We start from the raw sequence: 18769 nt of genomic DNA, 5'->3' as shown, positions 1-18769 counted from the left end.
CTTGCAAAGGACACTGGCGTCTTTCGTTGGTGGGACCTCCTGGATCTGAATCCTGCAGTTTTCACGCGCTGCACCTGGGACGCTGCCGCCCTGCTTGGTGGACGCTTCAGAATCCCCAAGCTCTGAATCCTCAGTCTCGCAGCAGGTTTTAACACCAATTGCACTGAGGATGTTAACTAGCCTCTTTGGAAAGAAGGACAGAGTTTTAACCAATCCATATCGTCCCCAGATCGTGTTCATATTTGTAAATAAAATGATATACAAGAGATTGGCCGTCTCTCTCTCCTTTGTCCATCCTGGAGCAGATAAGGCTTTCTTGGACTCAATCCTAGAGTCCTCAAAGTAGTCCCCCCCTCCCCTCCCCCCTTGCGTGCAGTTTCGCGTTCCCAGTTTCAGTTTTCCTCTGTCCACCAAGGTCCCAAAATATCAAATGGAAAATTTCAGAAACGAACAAGGCAGAAATTTGAAGTTGCAGGCTCTTCAGAGCAGTGCGATGAAATCTCGCATGCGCAGCCTGCCTGGCCGGGACGTGAGTCATCCCTTTGTGCTACACGTCCACGCCCTAGATGCTCCCGGGCCACTGCTCACTTAGTAACCATCTCCGTTTTCAGACCGACTGTCGCCACATTGCAGAGCTTGCGTTTAAGTCACACTTCTTTTCCTTCGTAATGGCCACCGAGTGCAAGAGGAGTGATGCGGGCAATTCGCATATGCCAAAGAGAAGCCGTAAAGGGCTTCCTTTACCCGAAAAGGTGAAAAGTCCTGGACTTCATAAGGAAAGGGGAAAATCATATGTGAGGGTTGCAAAGATCTCCCATGAAAGCAAGTCTTCCTTCTGCGAAGCTGTGAAGAAGGAAAGGAAACTTCGTGCCGTCGCACATCCAACTGCGATCCTTTCGGCCTCGCTGCACGATGGCTGCTTGGTTAGGATGGAAATGGCATTCGATTTGCGGGTGGAAGAAACGAAAAGAAACGTGCTCCCTTTGACGGCAACTGGGTTTGCTACTATCTGTGGCTTTATGTATCCACCGGCGTCTTGAAACGTCTATCCTGGACGTCAGGGACACCTGTTCACGGACACAGATGCACACATGCGCGCGCACACGCATAGAGGCAGGTGTGTTTGTGGGATAAAATCCTACAAGTGAAATCGCTCTATCAAAGAATATGAATATATTTTTCATACATGCAAGTTTAGTAGAAGGGATTTGTGGAAATAAATGAAAAAGACGCAAGCAAAAACAAACAGACTGTTTAGAAAACGCTCGCTGTACATATACATAGAAAGCAAGGGAGTCAGAAACCATCGGTCGCATTTGGCAAACTCAAAGGTAGGCGGGGGAGTAGCAAAGTTCTCTATCAAAAAGGAAGGAGGGTTCCGGGTATTTTCGGATTGGAGGTTGTTGACTTGGGGAAGCTGTAAGCAGGCTAACTGGAAGCAGAGCATCTGACGCGATTGGTTTTGAGAGCATATTTGGCTTTCTCTAGTTGGTCTTGACTTGGACACTGGGGCCAAAATTCCCAAGCTGGCATTGCTGACCCGATCCTGACTGGTGTGTGCCAACTGCTGCAGTGGTTGTGATTGGGCTTCCTGGACTGATTGCCGTAGAGGCTGTAGTTTGCTTTTCTGGGCTGGTGGCTCCAGGGGTTGTGGTTTGGCTTCCCGAGCTTCTCTGTGGTTTTTGCCCTTTACCCGTTTATACATTCAGCCTCTCACTCTACAAGTGATATGGATGTGTCTAAGGATACACTTTTAAATATATACATACATTTTAAATTTTACAGGCTTACTTGTATAGCGTTTGTATTAATTTCTACATCTACAAGCAATCTAGGATAATCTGTTCCAACACAGCAGGTTGTTAATGTTTCGAACTATATTAATAGGTCCCAAATTTCACCACATTGTCTTTTATTTTCATCTTCATGGTGGTGAGCATCTTCTCCTGTATTCAAGAGTCGCTTGTTTTGGGGGGTCGGGGAGCCACGTTTTCCTATGTGTTCCCCATTTCTCTCCTAAGTCGTTGGTCTTTTTTCACATTGGTGTGTGGGAGCTCATTGGATATAAAGGAAATTGTATGAGTTGAATGTTCTACGAGTTGTAAATATCTCTCCCAGCTCAATCTTTTGACTTTCTCTTTCATTCCTTTTTATTTTTATGTAGTCCCATTCTTCAGTATTTTAAAATCCCAGGAGTTCCCCTCATCCGTTGGATGTAAATATCAGGCCCCCCATCGGATGTCCGAAACCTCGGACAGTACCATCTATTGCAACATGCTCCTGTCCATGTCTTCCACCCACAAATTTAATGTCTTTTTCATCTTCACTAAACATTGTTGCCTAGACTGTGGCCAAAATCTTTGCAGTTTGAGGTGCGACAGCGAAACCAGCATGAATTTCTTTGAACTTCTTCACAATCTCACAGACACAACATTTGTTCTGACAGTACATCTCAGTAACCTCAGCATATAATTTTTTTCCCTTTCCTTACTAAGTAGAGAACTTTCACCTTTTCGCCTAAAGGAAGCACTTTATGGCTTCTATTTGACATATCCGAATTCCCAGCATGACCGCTCTTGTGCGTTGTGGCCATTATTAAGTAAAATACGGCGACTCGGACGCAAACACCGCGATAGGGTGACAGTTGATTTGATCACCAGGATGGCCTCCCAGTCACGAGCGGGCAGGGAGGGTGTACAGGTGGACACACTGGAAAAAGGAATGCTTACGGTATGGAGCGGGGCCATGTGAGGTTTTGTCACACTCCAGAGAACGGCTCGCAATTTAAAACCTCTGAACGGTTTATTTCTGTAATTGTTCATCTGATATTTTCACACCACATTGGACTGCAGGCAACTGATATTAAGGAGAGGAAAACCACAAATAAGGGAGGACTACAGTATTCATAGATGCGCATAGGTGGCCATGCCATTGGAAGCCATTGTTCCTACGGACATTTGCCTACTTCTACGATGCTAGGACACCAAGCACTGTCGACAACCTCAAGGTGCTGAGGGCACAAAAGTTGGAATTCTAGGCCCAGCAAGATTGAGGACCCTGGTCTGGGCCCTGTCCTAGGAATAAATACAGACAACAAGTTAAGTTGCCCAACCTCTGCTACCCATTGCCTATGCGGCCCAGAAAACCCTCAGTCCCTGAAACGGGATTCAGATATTCCTGGACTGCCGGGCCTCGCTCCAGGCGCAAGGCAGAAACAAACCTAAATCACCTCTGTGAGAGGATACCATCATCCTTCATCTCAGATTATTTCTAAAAATAAAGTCTCAATTACACTGCCTGGCACACATGCCAACTTAAGAACAACACAGAGAAGTATGAGGAATAACAAACAATTGAGACAGATCCATGGGGGACTCAATGTACTGAAACTATCGCAACACTTTCGAAAAACTATTTTAGTTAATACCATTTACGATAGTATCCAGAAGACAAATAGTTATAGAAGTATTCAATAAAAGATGTGTAAGAGCTCTGACCTGACAAGGACACTGAAAGCATTAGAACAGCCCAATCCCATTCATTAATATACTCACAAATCCAAAGCAAACTAGGAGCAAATTGAATCAGTGATACGTAATATTCAAGTTCAGTGTGTCTTAGGACTGAGGCAAGGTTGGTTTAGGGTTAGTGAATCACGTGATACAGTCAGTGTGCCACATTGCAAAATAAAGAAATTAGGTCATCATTTCCAAAAGTGCAGAGAAGTGATTCATAAAATGTACAACCTATCGTTGATATTTTTTAAAAAGTAAAAGGAAAGACAAGGACAGGAAACAAAAACCCCGGACAACGTAGGAATAGAAGACAACTGCCTTGACCTGACAAAACGATCTCTACGAAAAACCTGCAGGAAACATAAGACTGACTAATGAAATGCCAAAAGCTTTCCCTTCAAGATTGGGAAAAAGACAATAATGCCTCTTATCCCCACTTCTACGCAACATCTTATTAACGTTGCTGTGATTTGAATGCTTGTCCCCTCCAAAGGTCACGTGGAAGCTTGATCCCCAATGTAGCAGCGTTGAAGGTGGGGTCTTTAAGAGGTGATTGAATCATGAGGGCTATGCCCTCTTGAGTGAATTAATACCATCACGGATGGATGAGTTGGTGGATGGATGGGTTATCACCCGAGTGGCAGCACCAGCTTTATCAGGAGAGAAAGAAGCATATTAGCTCGCTTTGGTCACCCGCACCCTGTGATAAACTGCATTGCCTCGGGTCACTCGGCACATCCCCATCAAGAAGAAGGCCCTCACCAGACAAGCCCATTGAACCTCGGACTTCCCAGCCTCCAAAACTGGACAAACTAAACTCTGTTTCTCTAGATAGACCCAGTTTCGGGTATTCTCTTGTAAACGACAGAGAACTGACTAACACGGAGGTCCTAAGTAGTAAGATTAGACAAGAAAAACAAATACGTGGTGTAAGAATTTTTAAAAAGAGAGAAGGAAGGGAAGAAAGAATTATCCCTGTCTTTGTGCACGGATAATGGAATTACATGTTGAGAAAAGTTCGAAGGCTTCAAACATAAACTGTGAGGATCAGTAAATGAAGTTGCCAATGTTGCTAAAGTAAGATCAGTGACAAAGGCCGGTTGTAAATCTACAAATCGGTAATAAATATAAAACGAAGTAAAAACCAAGAAACCATTTACAAAGCCCTTTACAGTGCCATGAAAACCTAGAAGAGGAGGAGTGGGTGGGGGGAAGATGAAGTCGTCTCCAAGAACAGCAGTGTGGCATTAGCAAAGGGTTCCAGGTTGTCTGATCAGTTTCCCTTTCCTGGTCCACGTACAGGAAGAATATGGTTCAACAGCAGCCACAGATTTTTAGAAGATGCCCACAAGGCCGCAGCAGTGGTCAGTAGCGAAGTGGTTAATCTTCCTCGCGTAAGAACAGAGCGGAGCACTTAAAACGCAAGACTTACTTGACACTCAGCTTAGCTTCATAATGACTTAGAGTTTGGTCGATTAGTACTTAAAAGTACACACTGTTTACAGCTATTGGTATTTCGATAGATGCGTAAATGTCTGAGCGTTGAAAGTTTAGTAAACTTCAGTTCTTCGGAGCAAAACATCGACGTAATGAAATCTTCAATTTCTCTGGCTTTTTTTCAGCGTCCCAACGCAATTAAGAAGAGCTAAGGCATAGAACAACACTCCTTTAAAAAAGTAGTCAACCACCTTATTAATTAGCTCACACTTACACTAGATACTTTTTAATGTAAAAGACTCACCTAACTTTCGAAAAGCACACCGAAAGACACATGACGATTAATAAAAGTGACTCTGTTTCAGGATTATTTGGCCTGTACACACGAATATGCGAATCAGTCGTGACTTTCCAAAAACCGTTCCTGTGTGTTCATACCAGTTGTGATTTATTTGTCTTTAGTCGTGTGGTCAAACGAAAAACACTGAAGCAGTTCCTTCTCAGAGCTTCCGTGGCTTTCGAGTACTGTAGAGGATCCTTACGCTCAGTTGGGTAAAAACCAAGTAGCGGAGGAATACTGATCGGACATAGCCTCATTCTAGTGGAACATTGAATTTTCTGCTCACTTCAGCCCCACATGTACTAAGATTGGAACGAGACAGAGAAGGTCAGCATGACCCCTGCACAAGCATCACAGGTAAATCTGTGTTTTCCTATCTCTATCTCTTTTTCTACTCTTGATAAAAACTGAATTTCCAAAGTGACATTATTGTTTCAAGGCCAGGCGATCCCAAGTGCAAGCTGCTTCACACTCTGCTGAGGACAAAAGCCATTTTTGAGTCAGCGCCATATCCAAACAGAATTCTAAACGACTCGGTCCTCATCACCTACGGTGGAGCTGAAGACACTGACAAACTCCGTGATTCTAGAAAGGAAAAAGGAGGAAACACTTTTGTTTGGAGTTTGGACAGCTACCATTTTGCAAGCATGGAATCAAATCCCTCTGTATAAGCCTCTCTGATAGGCTGTTTACGTTTTTTGTTTGTTTGTTTGTTATTTTAAGAAAGTCGTCAACAAGGTAAAGATCAGTTTAGGATCTGGAGGTCCCTCTGTCCCAAGTCTTTACCTTCCTATTCATTCTGGTCAGTGTGTTCACTGGCTATTCTGATGGCTGAATGTTTACATGACTCTCTCCAGGGATTCTGGAAAGAGGATGAAGGAAAGATTTCTGAGAAATGCTCCCGCCTAGCTTAGGTTAGGGAGGGTATGAAATGCACTGTCCGGCCTACGGATAAGTGGACAATGAAACTGCTGGGTTCTAGGTCTCTGTGTACACCTGTGTGTGTGTGTGTGTGTGTGTGTGTGTGTGTGTGTGTGTGCGTGTGTGTGCACGTGGAGTGTTTCTACAGCATTGCGGAATTGACTCTGTACGCTATAAAATGCTAAGAGTGGAATTGCTCGGTCAACGCCTATGTGAATTTTTCTTTTCGCTCGATCTTGTCAATATGCTCTACAAACAGGTGGTAGCAATTAGCGTTTCCACCCACTGCATCGGGGAGTACGTGTTTTCGCACACCTTGCTGCCGGTGTCCGGAACTCCACCCACAGAGGTCACTCCTGATTGAGTCCTGGTAACGCAATCAATCAGTCAAGAGGCGAGGAAGCCCAGGACCAATCACTGCTGGTCATCAGGGCGCGGCTCACAGCCCGGGAGCGGGGCGTGCCGGCTTTATAAGGACGGGAGTCCCGCGCTGAGGCTTCCTTCTACCTCGGACAGCGCTTCGCGGCGGTTCTTCCAGGCGGCGGCTCCGCACCCCCAAGCAAAAGCAGCAGGTCAGCCCGGCGGCGGTCGGCGAGGACCCGCGTGCCCAGGCCGAGCTGCTCGCTGTACTGAGGACAGAGCTGCGGCCCAAGCAGCGACGCCCGCCCAGCTGCGCCGACGAGGCTGCGCCCGGGACGGCCATGGCAGCCGACGGGGCGCTGCACGCCGTGGTCAAGCTGCAGGCGCGCCTGGCTGCCCACTCCGATCCCAAGAAGCTGGCGAAATACCTGAAGAAACTCTCCGCCTTGCCAGTGACAGCACACTCCCTGGCGGAGACTGGAGTCCGCAAGACGGTCAAGCGCTTGCGCACACACCAGCACGTGGGCAGCTTGGCCAGGGACTTAGCCGCCCAGTGGAAGAAGTTGCTGGTCGTGGCGCGGGACACCCGGCCTGAACAACTGGCCTTGGAGGAGAGCCGTTCCCGAAAGCGCCCCAGGGAGGAGTTTCCGAAGGAGCCGAAGGTGCAGGGCGCCTGCCCAGAAAGCCACGGAGCCTCCGAGAGCCCATCCGACGGCACGGAGCGCGGACACAGAAAGCACAGGAGACTCTCGCAGCTCCAAACACCTCCCAAGGGGTCTCCCGGTGGCGACAGGAGAGGCGGGAGCACCAAGCGCTACACAGTTGCACTGGCTTCCTCCTCAGACTGGGCGTCTTCCGGCGATGGCCACATCCGCATCCGTCTGTCCCTTGCCGGTCCTCACCAGATGTGCGTGGACCATTGCGTGCCCCCGGAGGAGGAGGGCCCCGAGCCCGCTGTTCTCCGCCAGAAGCCTGGAAAAGGCCACGCTGATGCCCCTCAGGGCAGTCCGGGACTCCGTCAAGAGGGACACCTGGGCAAACCCCGGGGGCAAGGGGCCGTCGTGAGCCCAAGCCCGGCGCAGGTATCTTCCCACAGGCAGAAAGGCCCGGCGGGGGCTGGGGACGACGAGATGTTCCCTGCTGGATTCAGCCAGAAATCCCACAAGGCCTTCTCCCCAGAGGAAGGTCCAAGGGCCATCTCGGGGGACAGTACCAAGGACAAACCGCCCTCTAGGCGGGCCAGGAGAGAGAAGGCATCGGAGCTCGGTTGCGTTCCCTCTCTACCCGCCTTGGACGCTGCTCGGGACAACCACCTAGAGGAGAAGAGGGACAAAGACTCTGACGAACCCAAAGCAGACGAAACAAAGAAGCCAAGCCCAGAAAGCTTAGACACAGGAGAGGGCGCAGGAGGCCTGCTGCCCACGGTGCCAGGCAAGCTTTCCAACAAGCTCAGCACTCGAGAAGGGATACGCAGACCTTCCACCTGGGAGAGCTCCCTCCCTGAAGAGGAGGAGTTGGCAGATATGGAGGCTGACTCTGAGCAGCCTGCTGTGCCCTTTGAGGCATACTCCACCTATGGCCGGCCTTGGAAGGGAAAGGAAAGGACGGTGAAAACTCTGGCCACTACTCTGAGAGTCAAAGACCTTCACGAGACGGACTCTAAACGCACTCGTGAAAATGGGAGCCTGCTTCCCAGACTAGCCAAGGTGCAGGAAAATGAGACAGAGGAGCCGCCACCGCCCGGAGCGCACGTAGCCAAGCTGAAAAGGGTCCCCACCGACGCCCCGCCGGTGCTGCCAGACCTCCCGTTACCCGGGATGCGGGCCAGTGACAGGGCACTGTCTGTCCTTGAACTGATGTCCTCCTTCCCGCCAGAGATACACGCACTCCCTTCCCCCCAGCAAGAAGAAGAGGGTGGATTTCCTACGGGACGCAGAAGGAACTCGAAGATGCCGGTGTACTCGGGCCCCAGGAGCGCCGGCCTGCCTAGAACCGTGACTGCGTGTGAGCGGCGGGTGTGGGCCCTCGGGACCAGCGTCCCTGCTGTCCGGGAAGCGGGGGGAGACCCGTGTCCTGCTCCGGAGCCCGCGTGGAAGGGGTGCACGCCCGATCAGCCAGGTCGCATCATCGAGAAATACAATCCCACACTAGCGAAAGAAACGGGCCACTTATGGAAAAGGCGCTGTCAACGAGACTTTAAGGAAGCCCGGCCGGAGGAGCACGAGTCGTGGCGGGAGATGTACCTGCGGCTCCGGGAGGCCCGAGAGCGGCGGCTCCGGCTGGTGACGATGAAGATCCGCTCTGCACGCGCCGAGAGGCCCAGAGGCCGACAGACACAGATGATCTTCTTCCACTCTGTGCTCGACAAGCCTTGTGAGGTTCCCAGGAGGCAGGAAAAGCCTGCCTCGGGAGGAGCGGCCATCCCCGATAAAGCCGAGGTGCAGCCGGCCCCACGCCCACAGGAGAGCAGCCGGCCCCCCTCCAGCAGCACCGGTGGCCACAGCCGCTTTCACCCGCTCCCTGCGAGGCCCCCCTCCTGCGGCCCCAGCACCAGGAAAGCCGCCGCCAAGAAAGTAGCCCCGCTCATGGCCAAGACGATCCGAGATTACAGGAACACATACTCCCGCCGATGAGCCGAGGACTCGCATTGGACAGAGAACTCGGGGGGCGGTGGGGTGGTTGGGAAGGAATTCAAAGGCGATTCGAGTCGGGGAATGGGACTTGCAAAGGACACTGGCGTCTTTCGTTGGTGGGACCTCCTGGATCTGAATCCTGCAGTTTTCACGCGCTGCACCTGGGACGCTGCCGCCCTGCTTGGTGGACGCTTCAGAATCCCCAAGCTCTGAATCCTCAGTCTCGCAGCAGGTTTTAACACCAATTGCACTGAGGATGTTAACTAGCCTCTTTGGAAAGAAGGACAGAGTTTTAACCAATCCATATCGTCCCCAGATCGTGTTCATATTTGTAAATAAAATGATATACAAGAGATTGGCCGTCTCTCTCTCCTTTGTCCATCCTGGAGCAGATAAGGCTTTCTTGGACTCAATCCTAGAGTCCTCAAAGTAGTCCCCCCCTCCCCTCCCCCCTTGCGTGCAGTTTCGCGTTCCCAGTTTCAGTTTTCCTCTGTCCACCAAGGTCCCAAAATATCAAATGGAAAATTTCAGAAACGAACAAGGCAGAAATTTGAAGTTGCAGGCTCTTCAGAGCAGTGCGATGAAATCTCGCATGCGCAGCCTGCCTGGCCGGGACGTGAGTCATCCCTTTGTGCTACACGTCCACGCCCTAGATGCTCCCGGGCCACTGCTCACTTAGTAACCATCTCCGTTTTCAGACCGACTGTCGCCACATTGCAGAGCTTGCGTTTAAGTCACACTTCTTTTCCTTCGTAATGGCCACCGAGTGCAAGAGGAGTGATGCGGGCAATTCGCATATGCCAAAGAGAAGCCGTAAAGGGCTTCCTTTACCCGAAAAGGTGAAAAGTCCTGGACTTCATAAGGAAAGGGGAAAATCATATGTGAGGGTTGCAAAGATCTCCCATGAAAGCAAGTCTTCCTTCTGCGAAGCTGTGAAGAAGGAAAGGAAACTTCGTGCCGTCGCACATCCAACTGCGATCCTTTCGGCCTCGCTGCACGATGGCTGCTTGGTTAGGATGGAAATGGCATTCGATTTGCGGGTGGAAGAAACGAAAAGAAACGTGCTCCCTTTGACGGCAACTGGGTTTGCTACTATCTGTGGCTTTATGTATCCACCGGCGTCTTGAAACGTCTATCCTGGACGTCAGGGACACCTGTTCACGGACACAGATGCACACATGCGCGCGCACACGCATAGAGGCAGGTGTGTTTGTGGGATAAAATCCTACAAGTGAAATCGCTCTATCAAAGAATATGAATATATTTTTCATACATGCAAGTTTAGTAGAAGGGATTTGTGGAAATAAATGAAAAAGACGCAAGCAAAAACAAACAGACTGTTTAGAAAACGCTCGCTGTACATATACATAGAAAGCAAGGGAGTCAGAAACCATCGGTCGCATTTGGCAAACTCAAAGGTAGGCGGGGGAGTAGCAAAGTTCTCTATCAAAAAGGAAGGAGGGTTCCGGGTATTTTCGGATTGGAGGTTGTTGACTTGGGGAAGCTGTAAGCAGGCTAACTGGAAGCAGAGCATCTGACGCGATTGGTTTTGAGAGCATATTTGGCTTTCTCTAGTTGGTCTTGACTTGGACACTGGGGCCAAAATTCCCAAGCTGGCATTGCTGACCCGATCCTGACTGGTGTGTGCCAACTGCTGCAGTGGTTGTGATTGGGCTTCCTGGACTGATTGCCGTAGAGGCTGTAGTTTGCTTTTCTGGGCTGGTGGCTCCAGGGGTTGTGGTTTGGCTTCCCGAGCTTCTCTGTGGTTTTTGCCCTTTACCCGTTTATACATTCAGCCTCTCACTCTACAAGTGATATGGATGTGTCTAAGGATACACTTTTAAATATATACATACATTTTAAATTTTACAGGCTTACTTGTATAGCGTTTGTATTAATTTCTACATCTACAAGCAATCTAGGATAATCTGTTCCAACACAGCAGGTTGTTAATGTTTCGAACTATATTAATAGGTCCCAAATTTCACCACATTGTCTTTTATTTTCATCTTCATGGTGGTGAGCATCTTCTCCTGTATTCAAGAGTCGCTTGTTTTGGGGGGTCGGGGAGCCACGTTTTCCTATGTGTTCCCCATTTCTCTCCTAAGTCGTTGGTCTTTTTTCACATTGGTGTGTGGGAGCTCATTGGATATAAAGGAAATTGTATGAGTTGAATGTTCTACGAGTTGTAAATATCTCTCCCAGCTCAATCTTTTGACTTTCTCTTTCATTCCTTTTTATTTTTATGTAGTCCCATTCTTCAGTATTTTAAAATCCCAGGAGTTCCCCTCATCCGTTGGATGTAAATATCAGGCCCCCCATCGGATGTCCGAAACCTCGGACAGTACCATCTATTGCAACATGCTCCTGTCCATGTCTTCCACCCACAAATTTAATGTCTTTTTCATCTTCACTAAACATTGTTGCCTAGACTGTGGCCAAAATCTTTGCAGTTTGAGGTGCGACAGCGAAACCAGCATGAATTTCTTTGAACTTCTTCACAATCTCACAGACACAACATTTGTTCTGACAGTACATCTCAGTAACCTCAGCATATAATTTTTTTCCCTTTCCTTACTAAGTAGAGAACTTTCACCTTTTCGCCTAAAGGAAGCACTTTATGGCTTCTATTTGACATATCCGAATTCCCAGCATGACCGCTCTTGTGCGTTGTGGCCATTATTAAGTAAAATACGGCGACTCGGACGCAAACACCGCGATAGGGTGACAGTTGATTTGATCACCAGGATGGCCTCCCAGTCACGAGCGGGCAGGGAGGGTGTACAGGTGGACACACTGGAAAAAGGAATGCTTACGGTATGGAGCGGGGCCATGTGAGGTTTTGTCACACTCCAGAGAACGGCTCGCAATTTAAAACCTCTGAACGGTTTATTTCTGTAATTGTTCATCTGATATTTTCACACCACATTGGACTGCAGGCAACTGATATTAAGGAGAGGAAAACCACAAATAAGGGAGGACTACAGTATTCATAGATGCGCATAGGTGGCCATGCCATTGGAAGCCATTGTTCCTACGGACATTTGCCTACTTCTACGATGCTAGGACACCAAGCACTGTCGACAACCTCAAGGTGCTGAGGGCACAAAAGTTGGAATTCTAGGCCCAGCAAGATTGAGGACCCTGGTCTGGGCCCTGTCCTAGGAATAAATACAGACAACAAGTTAAGTTGCCCAACCTCTGCTACCCATTGCCTATGAGGCCCAGAAAACCCTCAGTCCCTGAAACGGGATTCAGATATTCCTGGACTGCCGGGCCTCGCTCCAGGCGCAAGGCAGAAACAAACCTAAATCACCTCTGTGAGAGGATACCATCATCCTTCATCTCAGATTATTTCTAAAAATAAAGTCTCAATTACACTGCCTGGCACACATGCCAACTTAAGAACAACACAGAGAAGTATGAGGAATAACAAACAATTGAGACAGATCCATGGGGGACTCAACGTACTGAAACTATCGCAACACTTTCGAAAAACTATTTTAGTTAATACCATTTACGATAGTATCCAGAAGACAAATAGTTATAGAAGTATTCAATAAAAGATGTGTAAGAGCTCTGACCTGACAAGGACACTGAAAGCATTAGAACAGCCCAATCCCATTCATTAATATACTCACAAATCCAAAGCAAACTAGGAGCAAATTGAATCAGTGATACGTAATATTCAAGTTCAGTGTGTCTTAGGACTGAGGCAAGGTTGGTTTAGGGTTAGTGAATCACGTGATACAGTCAGTGTGCCACATTGCAAAATAAAGAAATTAGGTCATCATTTCCAAAAGTGCAGAGAAGTGATTCATAAAATGTACAACCTATCGTTGATATTTTTTAAAAAGTAAAAGGAAAGACAAGGACAGGAAACAAAAACCCCGGACAACGTAGGAATAGAAGACAACTGCCTTGACCTGACAAAACGATCTCTACGAAAAACCTGCAGGAAACATAAGACTGACTAATGAAATGCCAAAAGCTTTCCCTTCAAGATTGGGAAAAAGACAATAATGCCTCTTATCCCCACTTCTACGCAACATCTTATTAACGTTGCTGTGATTTGAATGCTTGTCCCCTCCAAAGGTCACGTGGAAGCTTGATCCCCAATGTAGCAGCGTTGAAGGTGGGGTCTTTAAGAGGTGATTGAATCATGAGGGCTATGCCCTCTTGAGTGAATTAATACCATCACGGATGGATGAGTTGGTGGATGGATGGGTTATCACCCGAGTGGCAGCACCAGCTTTATCAGGAGAGAAAGAAGCATATTAGCTCGCTTTGGTCACCCGCACCCTGTGATAAACTGCATTGCCTCGGGTCACTCGGCACATCCCCATCAAGAAGAAGGCCCTCACCAGACAAGCCCATTGAACCTCGGACTTCCCAGCCTCCAAAACTGGACAAACTAAACTCTGTTTCTCTAGATAGACCCAGTTTCGGGTATTCTCTTGTAAACGACAGAGAACTGACTAACACGGAGGTCCTAAGTAGTAAGATGAGACAAGAAAAACAAATACGTGGTGTAAGAATTTTTAAAAAGAGAGAAGGAAGGGAAGAAAGAATTATCCCTGTCTTTGTGCACGGATAATGGAATTACATGTTGAGAAAAGTTCGAAGGCTTCAAACATAAACTGTGAGGATCAGTAAATGAAGTTGCCAATGTTGCTAAAGTAAGATCAGTGACAAAGGCCGGTTGTAAATCTACAAATCGGTAATAAATATAAAACGAAGTAAAAACCAAGAAACCATTTACAAAGCCCTTTACAGTGCCATGAAAACCTAGAAGAGGAGGAGTGGGTGGGGGGAAGATGAAGTCGTCTCCAAGAACAGCAGTGTGGCATTAGCAAAGGGTTCCAGGTTGTCTGATCAGTTTCCCTTTCCTGGTCCACGTACAGGAAGAATATGGTTCAACAGCAGCCACAGATTTTTAGAAGATGCCCACAAGGCCGCAGCAGTGGTCAGTAGCGAAGTGGTTAATCTTCCTCGCGTAAGAACAGAGCGGAGCACTTAAAACGCAAGACTTACTTGACACTCAGCTTAGCTTCATAATGACTTAGAGTTTGGTCGATTAGTACTTAAAAGTACACACTGTTTACAGCTATTGGTATTTCGATAGATGCGTAAATGTCTGAGCGTTGAAAGTTTAGTAAACTTCAGTTCTTCGGAGCAAAACATCGACGTAATGAAATCTTCAATTTCTCTGGCTTTTTTTCAGCGTCCCAACGCAATTAAGAAGAGCTAAGGCATAGAACAACACTCCTTTAAAAAAGTAGTCAACCACCTTATTAATTAGCTCACACTTACACTAGATACTTTTTAATGTAAAAGACTCACCTAACTTTCGAAAAGCACACCGAAAGACACATGACGATTAATAAAAGTGACTCTGTTTCAGGATTATTTGGCCTGTACACACGAATATGCGAATCAGTCGTGACTTTCCAAAAACCGTTCCTGTGTGTTCATACCAGTTGTGATTTATTTGTCTTTAGTCGTGTGGTCAAACGAAAAACACTGAAGCAGTTCCTTCTCAGAGCTTCCGTGGCTTTCGAGTACTGTAGAGGATCCTTACGCTCAGTTGGGTAAAAACCAAGTAGCGGAGGAATACTGATCGGACATAGCCTCATTCTAGTGGAACATTGAATTTTCTGCTCACTTCAGCCCCACATGTACTAAGATTGGAACGAGACAGAGAAGGTCAGCATGACCCCTGCACAAGCATCACAGGTAAATCTGTGTTTTCCTATCTCTATCTCTTTTTCTACTCTTGATAAAAACTGAATTTCCAAAGTGACATTATTGTTTCAAGGCCAGGCGATCCCAAGTGCAAGCTGCTTCACACTCTGCTGAGGACAAAAGCCATTTTTGAGTCAGCGCCATATCCAAACAGAATTCTAAACGACTCGGTCCTCATCACCTACGGTGGAGCTGAAGACACTGACAAACTCCGTGATTCTAGAAAGGAAAAAGGAGGAAACACTTTTGTTTGGAGTTTGGACAGCTACCATTTTGCAAGCATGGAATCAAATCCCTCTGTATAAGCCTCTCTGATAGGCTGTTTACGTTTTTTGTTTGTTTGTTTGTTATTTTAAGAAAGTCGTCAACAAGGTAAAGATCAGTTTAGGATCTGGAGGTCCCTCTGTCCCAAGTCTTTACCTTCCTATTCATTCTGGTCAGTGTGTTCACTGGCTATTCTGATGGCTGAATGTTTACATGACTCTCTCCAGGGATTCTGGAAAGAGGATGAAGGAAAGATTTCTGAGAAATGCTCCCGCCTAGCTTAGGTTAGGGAGGGTATGAAATGCACTGTCCGGCCTACGGATAAGTGGACAATGAAACTGCTGGGTTCTAGGTCTCTGTGTACACCTGTGTGTGTGTGTGTGTGTGTGTGTGTGTGTGTGTGTGTGTGCACGTGGAGTGTTTCTACAGCATTGCGGAATTGACTCTGTACGCTATAAAATGCTAAGAGTGGAATTGCTCGGTCAACGCCTATGTGAATTTTTCTTTTCGCTCGATCTTGTCAATATGCTCTACAAACAGGTGGTAGCAATTAGCGTTTCCACCCACTGCATCGGGGAGTACGTGTTTTCGCACACCTTGCTGCCGGTGTCCGGAACTCCACCCACAGAGGTCACTCCTGATTGAGTCCTGGTAACGCAATCAATCAGTCAAGAGGCGAGGAAGCCCAGGACCAATCACTGCTGGTCATCAGGGCGCGGCTCACAGCCCGGGAGCGGGGCGTGCCGGCTTTATAAGGACGGGAGTCCCGCGCTGAGGCTTCCTTCTACCTCGGACAGCGCTTCGCGGCGGTTCTTCCAGGCGGCGGCTCCGCACCCCCAAGCAAAAGCAGCAGGTCAGCCCGGCGGCGGTCGGCGAGGACCCGCGTGCCCAGGCCGAGCTGCTCGCTGTACTGAGGACAGAGCTGCGGCCCAAGCAGCGACGCCCGCCCAGCTGCGCCGACGAGGCTGCGCCCGGGACGGCCATGGCAGCCGACGGGGCGCTGCACGCCGTGGTCAAGCTGCAGGCGCACCTGGCTGCCCACTCCGATCCCAAGAAGCTGGCGAAATACCTGAAGAAACTCTCCGCCTTGCCAGTGACAGCACACTCCCTGGCGGAGACTGGAGTCCGCAAGACGGTCAAGCGCTTGCGCACACACCAGCACGTGGGCAGCTTGGCCAGGGACTTAGCCGCCCAGTGGAAGAAGTTGCTGGTCGTGGCGCGGGACACCCGGCCTGAACAACTGGCCTTGGAGGAGAGCCGTTCCCGAAAGCGCCCCAGGGAGGAGTTTCCGAAGGAGCCGAAGGTGCAGGGCGCCTGCCCAGAAAGCCACGGAGCCTCCGAGAGCCCATCCGATGGCACGGAGCGCGGACACAGAAAGCACAGGAGACTCTCGCAGCTCCAAACACCTCCCAAGGGGTCTCCCGGTGGCGACAGGAGAGGCGGGAGCACCAAGCGCTACACAGTTGCACTGGCTTCCTCCTCAGACTGGGCGTCTTCCGGCGATGGCCACATCCGCATCCGTCTGTCCCTTGCCGGTCCTCACCAGATGTGCGTGGACCATTGCGTGCCCCCGGAGGAGGAGGGCCCCGAGCCCGCTGTTCTCCGCCAGAAGCCTGGAAAAGGCCACGCTGATGCCCCTCAGGGCAGTCCGGGACTCCGTCAAGAGGGACACCTGGGCAAACCCCGGGGGCAAGGGGCCGTCGTGAGCCCAAGCCCGGCGCAGGTATCTTCCCACAGGCAGAAAGGCCCGGCGGGGGCTGGGGACGACGAGATGTTCCCTGCTGGATTCAGCCAGAAATCCCACAAGGCCTTCTCCCCAGAGGAAGGTCCAAGGGCCATCTCGGGGGACAGTACCAAGGACAAACCGCCCTCTAGGCGGGCCAGGAGAGAGAAGGCATCGGAGCTCGGTTGCGTTCCCTCTCTACCCGCCTTGGACGCTGCTCGGGACAACCACCTAGAGGAGAAGAGGGACAAAGACTCTGACGAACCCAAAGCAGACGAAACAAAGAAGCCAAGCCCAGAAAGCTTAGACACAGGAGAGGGCGCAGGAGGCCTGCTGCCCACGGTGCCAGGCAAGCTTTCCAACAAGCTCAGCACTCGAGAAGGGATACGCAGACCTTCCACCTGGGAGAGCTCCCTCCCTGAAGAGGAGGAGTTGGCAGATATGGAGGCTGACTCTGAGCAGCCTGCTGTGCCCTTTGAGGCATACTCCACCTATGGCCGGCCTTGGAAGGGAAAGGAAAGGACGGTGAAAACTCTGGCCACTACTCTGAGAGTCAAAGACCTTCACGAGACGGACTCTAAACGCACTCGTGAAAATGGGAGCCTGCTTCCCAGACTAGCCAAGGTGCAGGAAAATGAGACAGAGGAGCCGCCACCGCCCGGAGCGCACGTAGCCAAGCTGAAAAGGGTCCCCACCGACGCCCCGCCGGTGCTGCCAGACCTCCCGTTACCCGGGATGCGGGCCAGTGACAGGGCACTGTCTGTCCTTGAACTGATGTCCTCCTTCCCGCCAGAGATACACGCACTCCCTTCCCCCCAGCAAGAAGAAGAGGGTGGATTTCCTACGGGACGCAGAAGGAACTCGAAGATGCCGGTGTACTCGGGCCCCAGGAGCGCCGGCCTGCCTAGAACCGTGACTGCGTGTGAGCGGCGGGTGTGGGCCCTCGGGACCAGCGTCCCTGCTGTCCGGGAAGCGGGGGGAGACCCGTGTCCTGCTCCGGAGCCCGCGTGGAAGGGGTGCACGCCCGATCAGCCAGGTCGCACCATCGAGAAATACAATCCCACACTAGCGAAAGAAACGGGCCACTTATGGAAAAGGCGCTGTCAACGAGACTTTAAGGAAGCCCGGCCGGAGGAGCACGAGTCGTGGCGGGAGATGTACCTGCGGCTCCGGGAGGCCCGAGAGCGGCGGCTCCGGCTGGTGACGATGAAGATCCGCTCTGCACGCGCCGAGAGGCCCAGAGGCCGACAGACACAGATGATCTTCTTCCACTCTGTGCTCGACAAGCCTTGTGAGGTTCCCAGGAGGCAGGAAAAGCCTGCCTCGGGAGGAGCGGCCATCCCCGATAAAGCCGAGGTGCAGCCGGCCCCACGCCCACAGGAGAGCAGCCGGCCCCCCTCCAGCAGCACCGGTGGCCACAGCCGCTTTCACCCGCTCCCTGCGAGGCCCCCCTCCTGCGGCCCCAGCACCAGGAAAGCCGCCGCCAAGAAAGTAGCCCCGCTCATGGCCAAGACGATCCGAGATTACAGGAACACATACTCCCGCCGATGAGCCGAGGACTCGCATTGGACAGAGAACTCGGGGGGCGGTGGGGTGGTTGGGAAGGAATTCAAAGGCGATTCGAGTCGGGGAATGGGACTTGCAAAGGACACTGGCGTCTTTCGTTGGTGGGACCTCCTGGATCTGAATCCTGCAGTTTTCACGCGCTGCACCTGGGACGCTGCCGCCCTGCTTGGTGGACGCTTCAGAATCCCCAAGCTCTGAATCCTCAGTCTCGCAGCAGGTTTTAACACCAATTGCACTGAGGATGTTAACTAGCCTCTTTGGAAAG

The 18769-nt window shown here is 50.1% G+C and overlaps 2 protein-coding genes and 2 non-coding genes across 4 annotated transcripts; all 4 read left to right on the top strand.

Annotated features, from left to right (window-relative positions):
- Positions 1-493: 493 nt before the first annotated feature.
- Positions 494-9206, top strand: LOC134361638 (elongin-A-like). Its single transcript, XM_063076654.1, has 3 exons — positions 494-529; positions 612-726; positions 6730-9206. Exons 1-3 carry the CDS (start codon positions 494-496, stop codon positions 9204-9206), a joined length of 2628 nt encoding a protein of 875 aa, XP_062932724.1.
- Positions 5573-5677, top strand: LOC134362277 (U6 spliceosomal RNA). Its single transcript, XR_010021554.1, has one exon. It is a non-coding gene; the product is annotated as a U6 spliceosomal RNA (small nuclear RNA).
- Positions 9207-9786: 580 nt separating the features above from the next.
- Positions 9787-18489, top strand: LOC134361637 (elongin-A-like). The gene is made up of 3 exons (XM_063076653.1): positions 9787-9822; positions 9905-10019; positions 16013-18489. The coding sequence occupies exons 1-3, from the start codon at positions 9787-9789 to the stop codon at positions 18487-18489; spliced, it is 2628 nt and encodes an 875-aa protein (XP_062932723.1).
- LOC134362276 (U6 spliceosomal RNA) lies at positions 14866-14970 on the top strand. The gene has a single exon (XR_010021553.1). It is a non-coding gene; the product is annotated as a U6 spliceosomal RNA (small nuclear RNA).
- Positions 18490-18769: the final 280 nt, after the last annotated feature.

Source organism: Cynocephalus volans, chromosome 13 (genome assembly GCF_027409185.1).
Source record: "Cynocephalus volans isolate mCynVol1 chromosome 13, mCynVol1.pri, whole genome shotgun sequence".
In the NCBI taxonomy this organism is placed as follows: Eukaryota; Metazoa; Chordata; class Mammalia; order Dermoptera; family Cynocephalidae; genus Cynocephalus; species Cynocephalus volans.
The sequence above is the reverse complement of the archived record's forward strand: the minus strand, read 5'-3'. Positions and strand labels throughout refer to the sequence as shown.

What these genes read in the sequence shown, in the direction of transcription:
- LOC134361638 (XM_063076654.1), top strand. Translation starts at nt 494, where the DNA reads ATGAAATCTCGCATGCGCAGCCTGCCTGGCCGGGAC. An exon ending in GCAGCCTGCCTGGCCGGGAC is followed by an intron (nt 530 to 611) that starts GTGAGTCATCCC and finishes CTCCGTTTTCAG; the next exon opens with ACCGACTGTCGCCACATTGC. An exon ending in GCATATGCCAAAGAGAAGCC is followed by an intron (nt 727 to 6,729) that starts GTAAAGGGCTTC and finishes TACCTCGGACAG; the next exon opens with CGCTTCGCGGCGGTTCTTCC.
- LOC134361637 (XM_063076653.1), top strand. Translation starts at nt 9,787, where the DNA reads ATGAAATCTCGCATGCGCAGCCTGCCTGGCCGGGAC. An exon ending in GCAGCCTGCCTGGCCGGGAC is followed by an intron (nt 9,823 to 9,904) that starts GTGAGTCATCCC and finishes CTCCGTTTTCAG; the next exon opens with ACCGACTGTCGCCACATTGC. An exon ending in GCATATGCCAAAGAGAAGCC is followed by an intron (nt 10,020 to 16,012) that starts GTAAAGGGCTTC and finishes TACCTCGGACAG; the next exon opens with CGCTTCGCGGCGGTTCTTCC.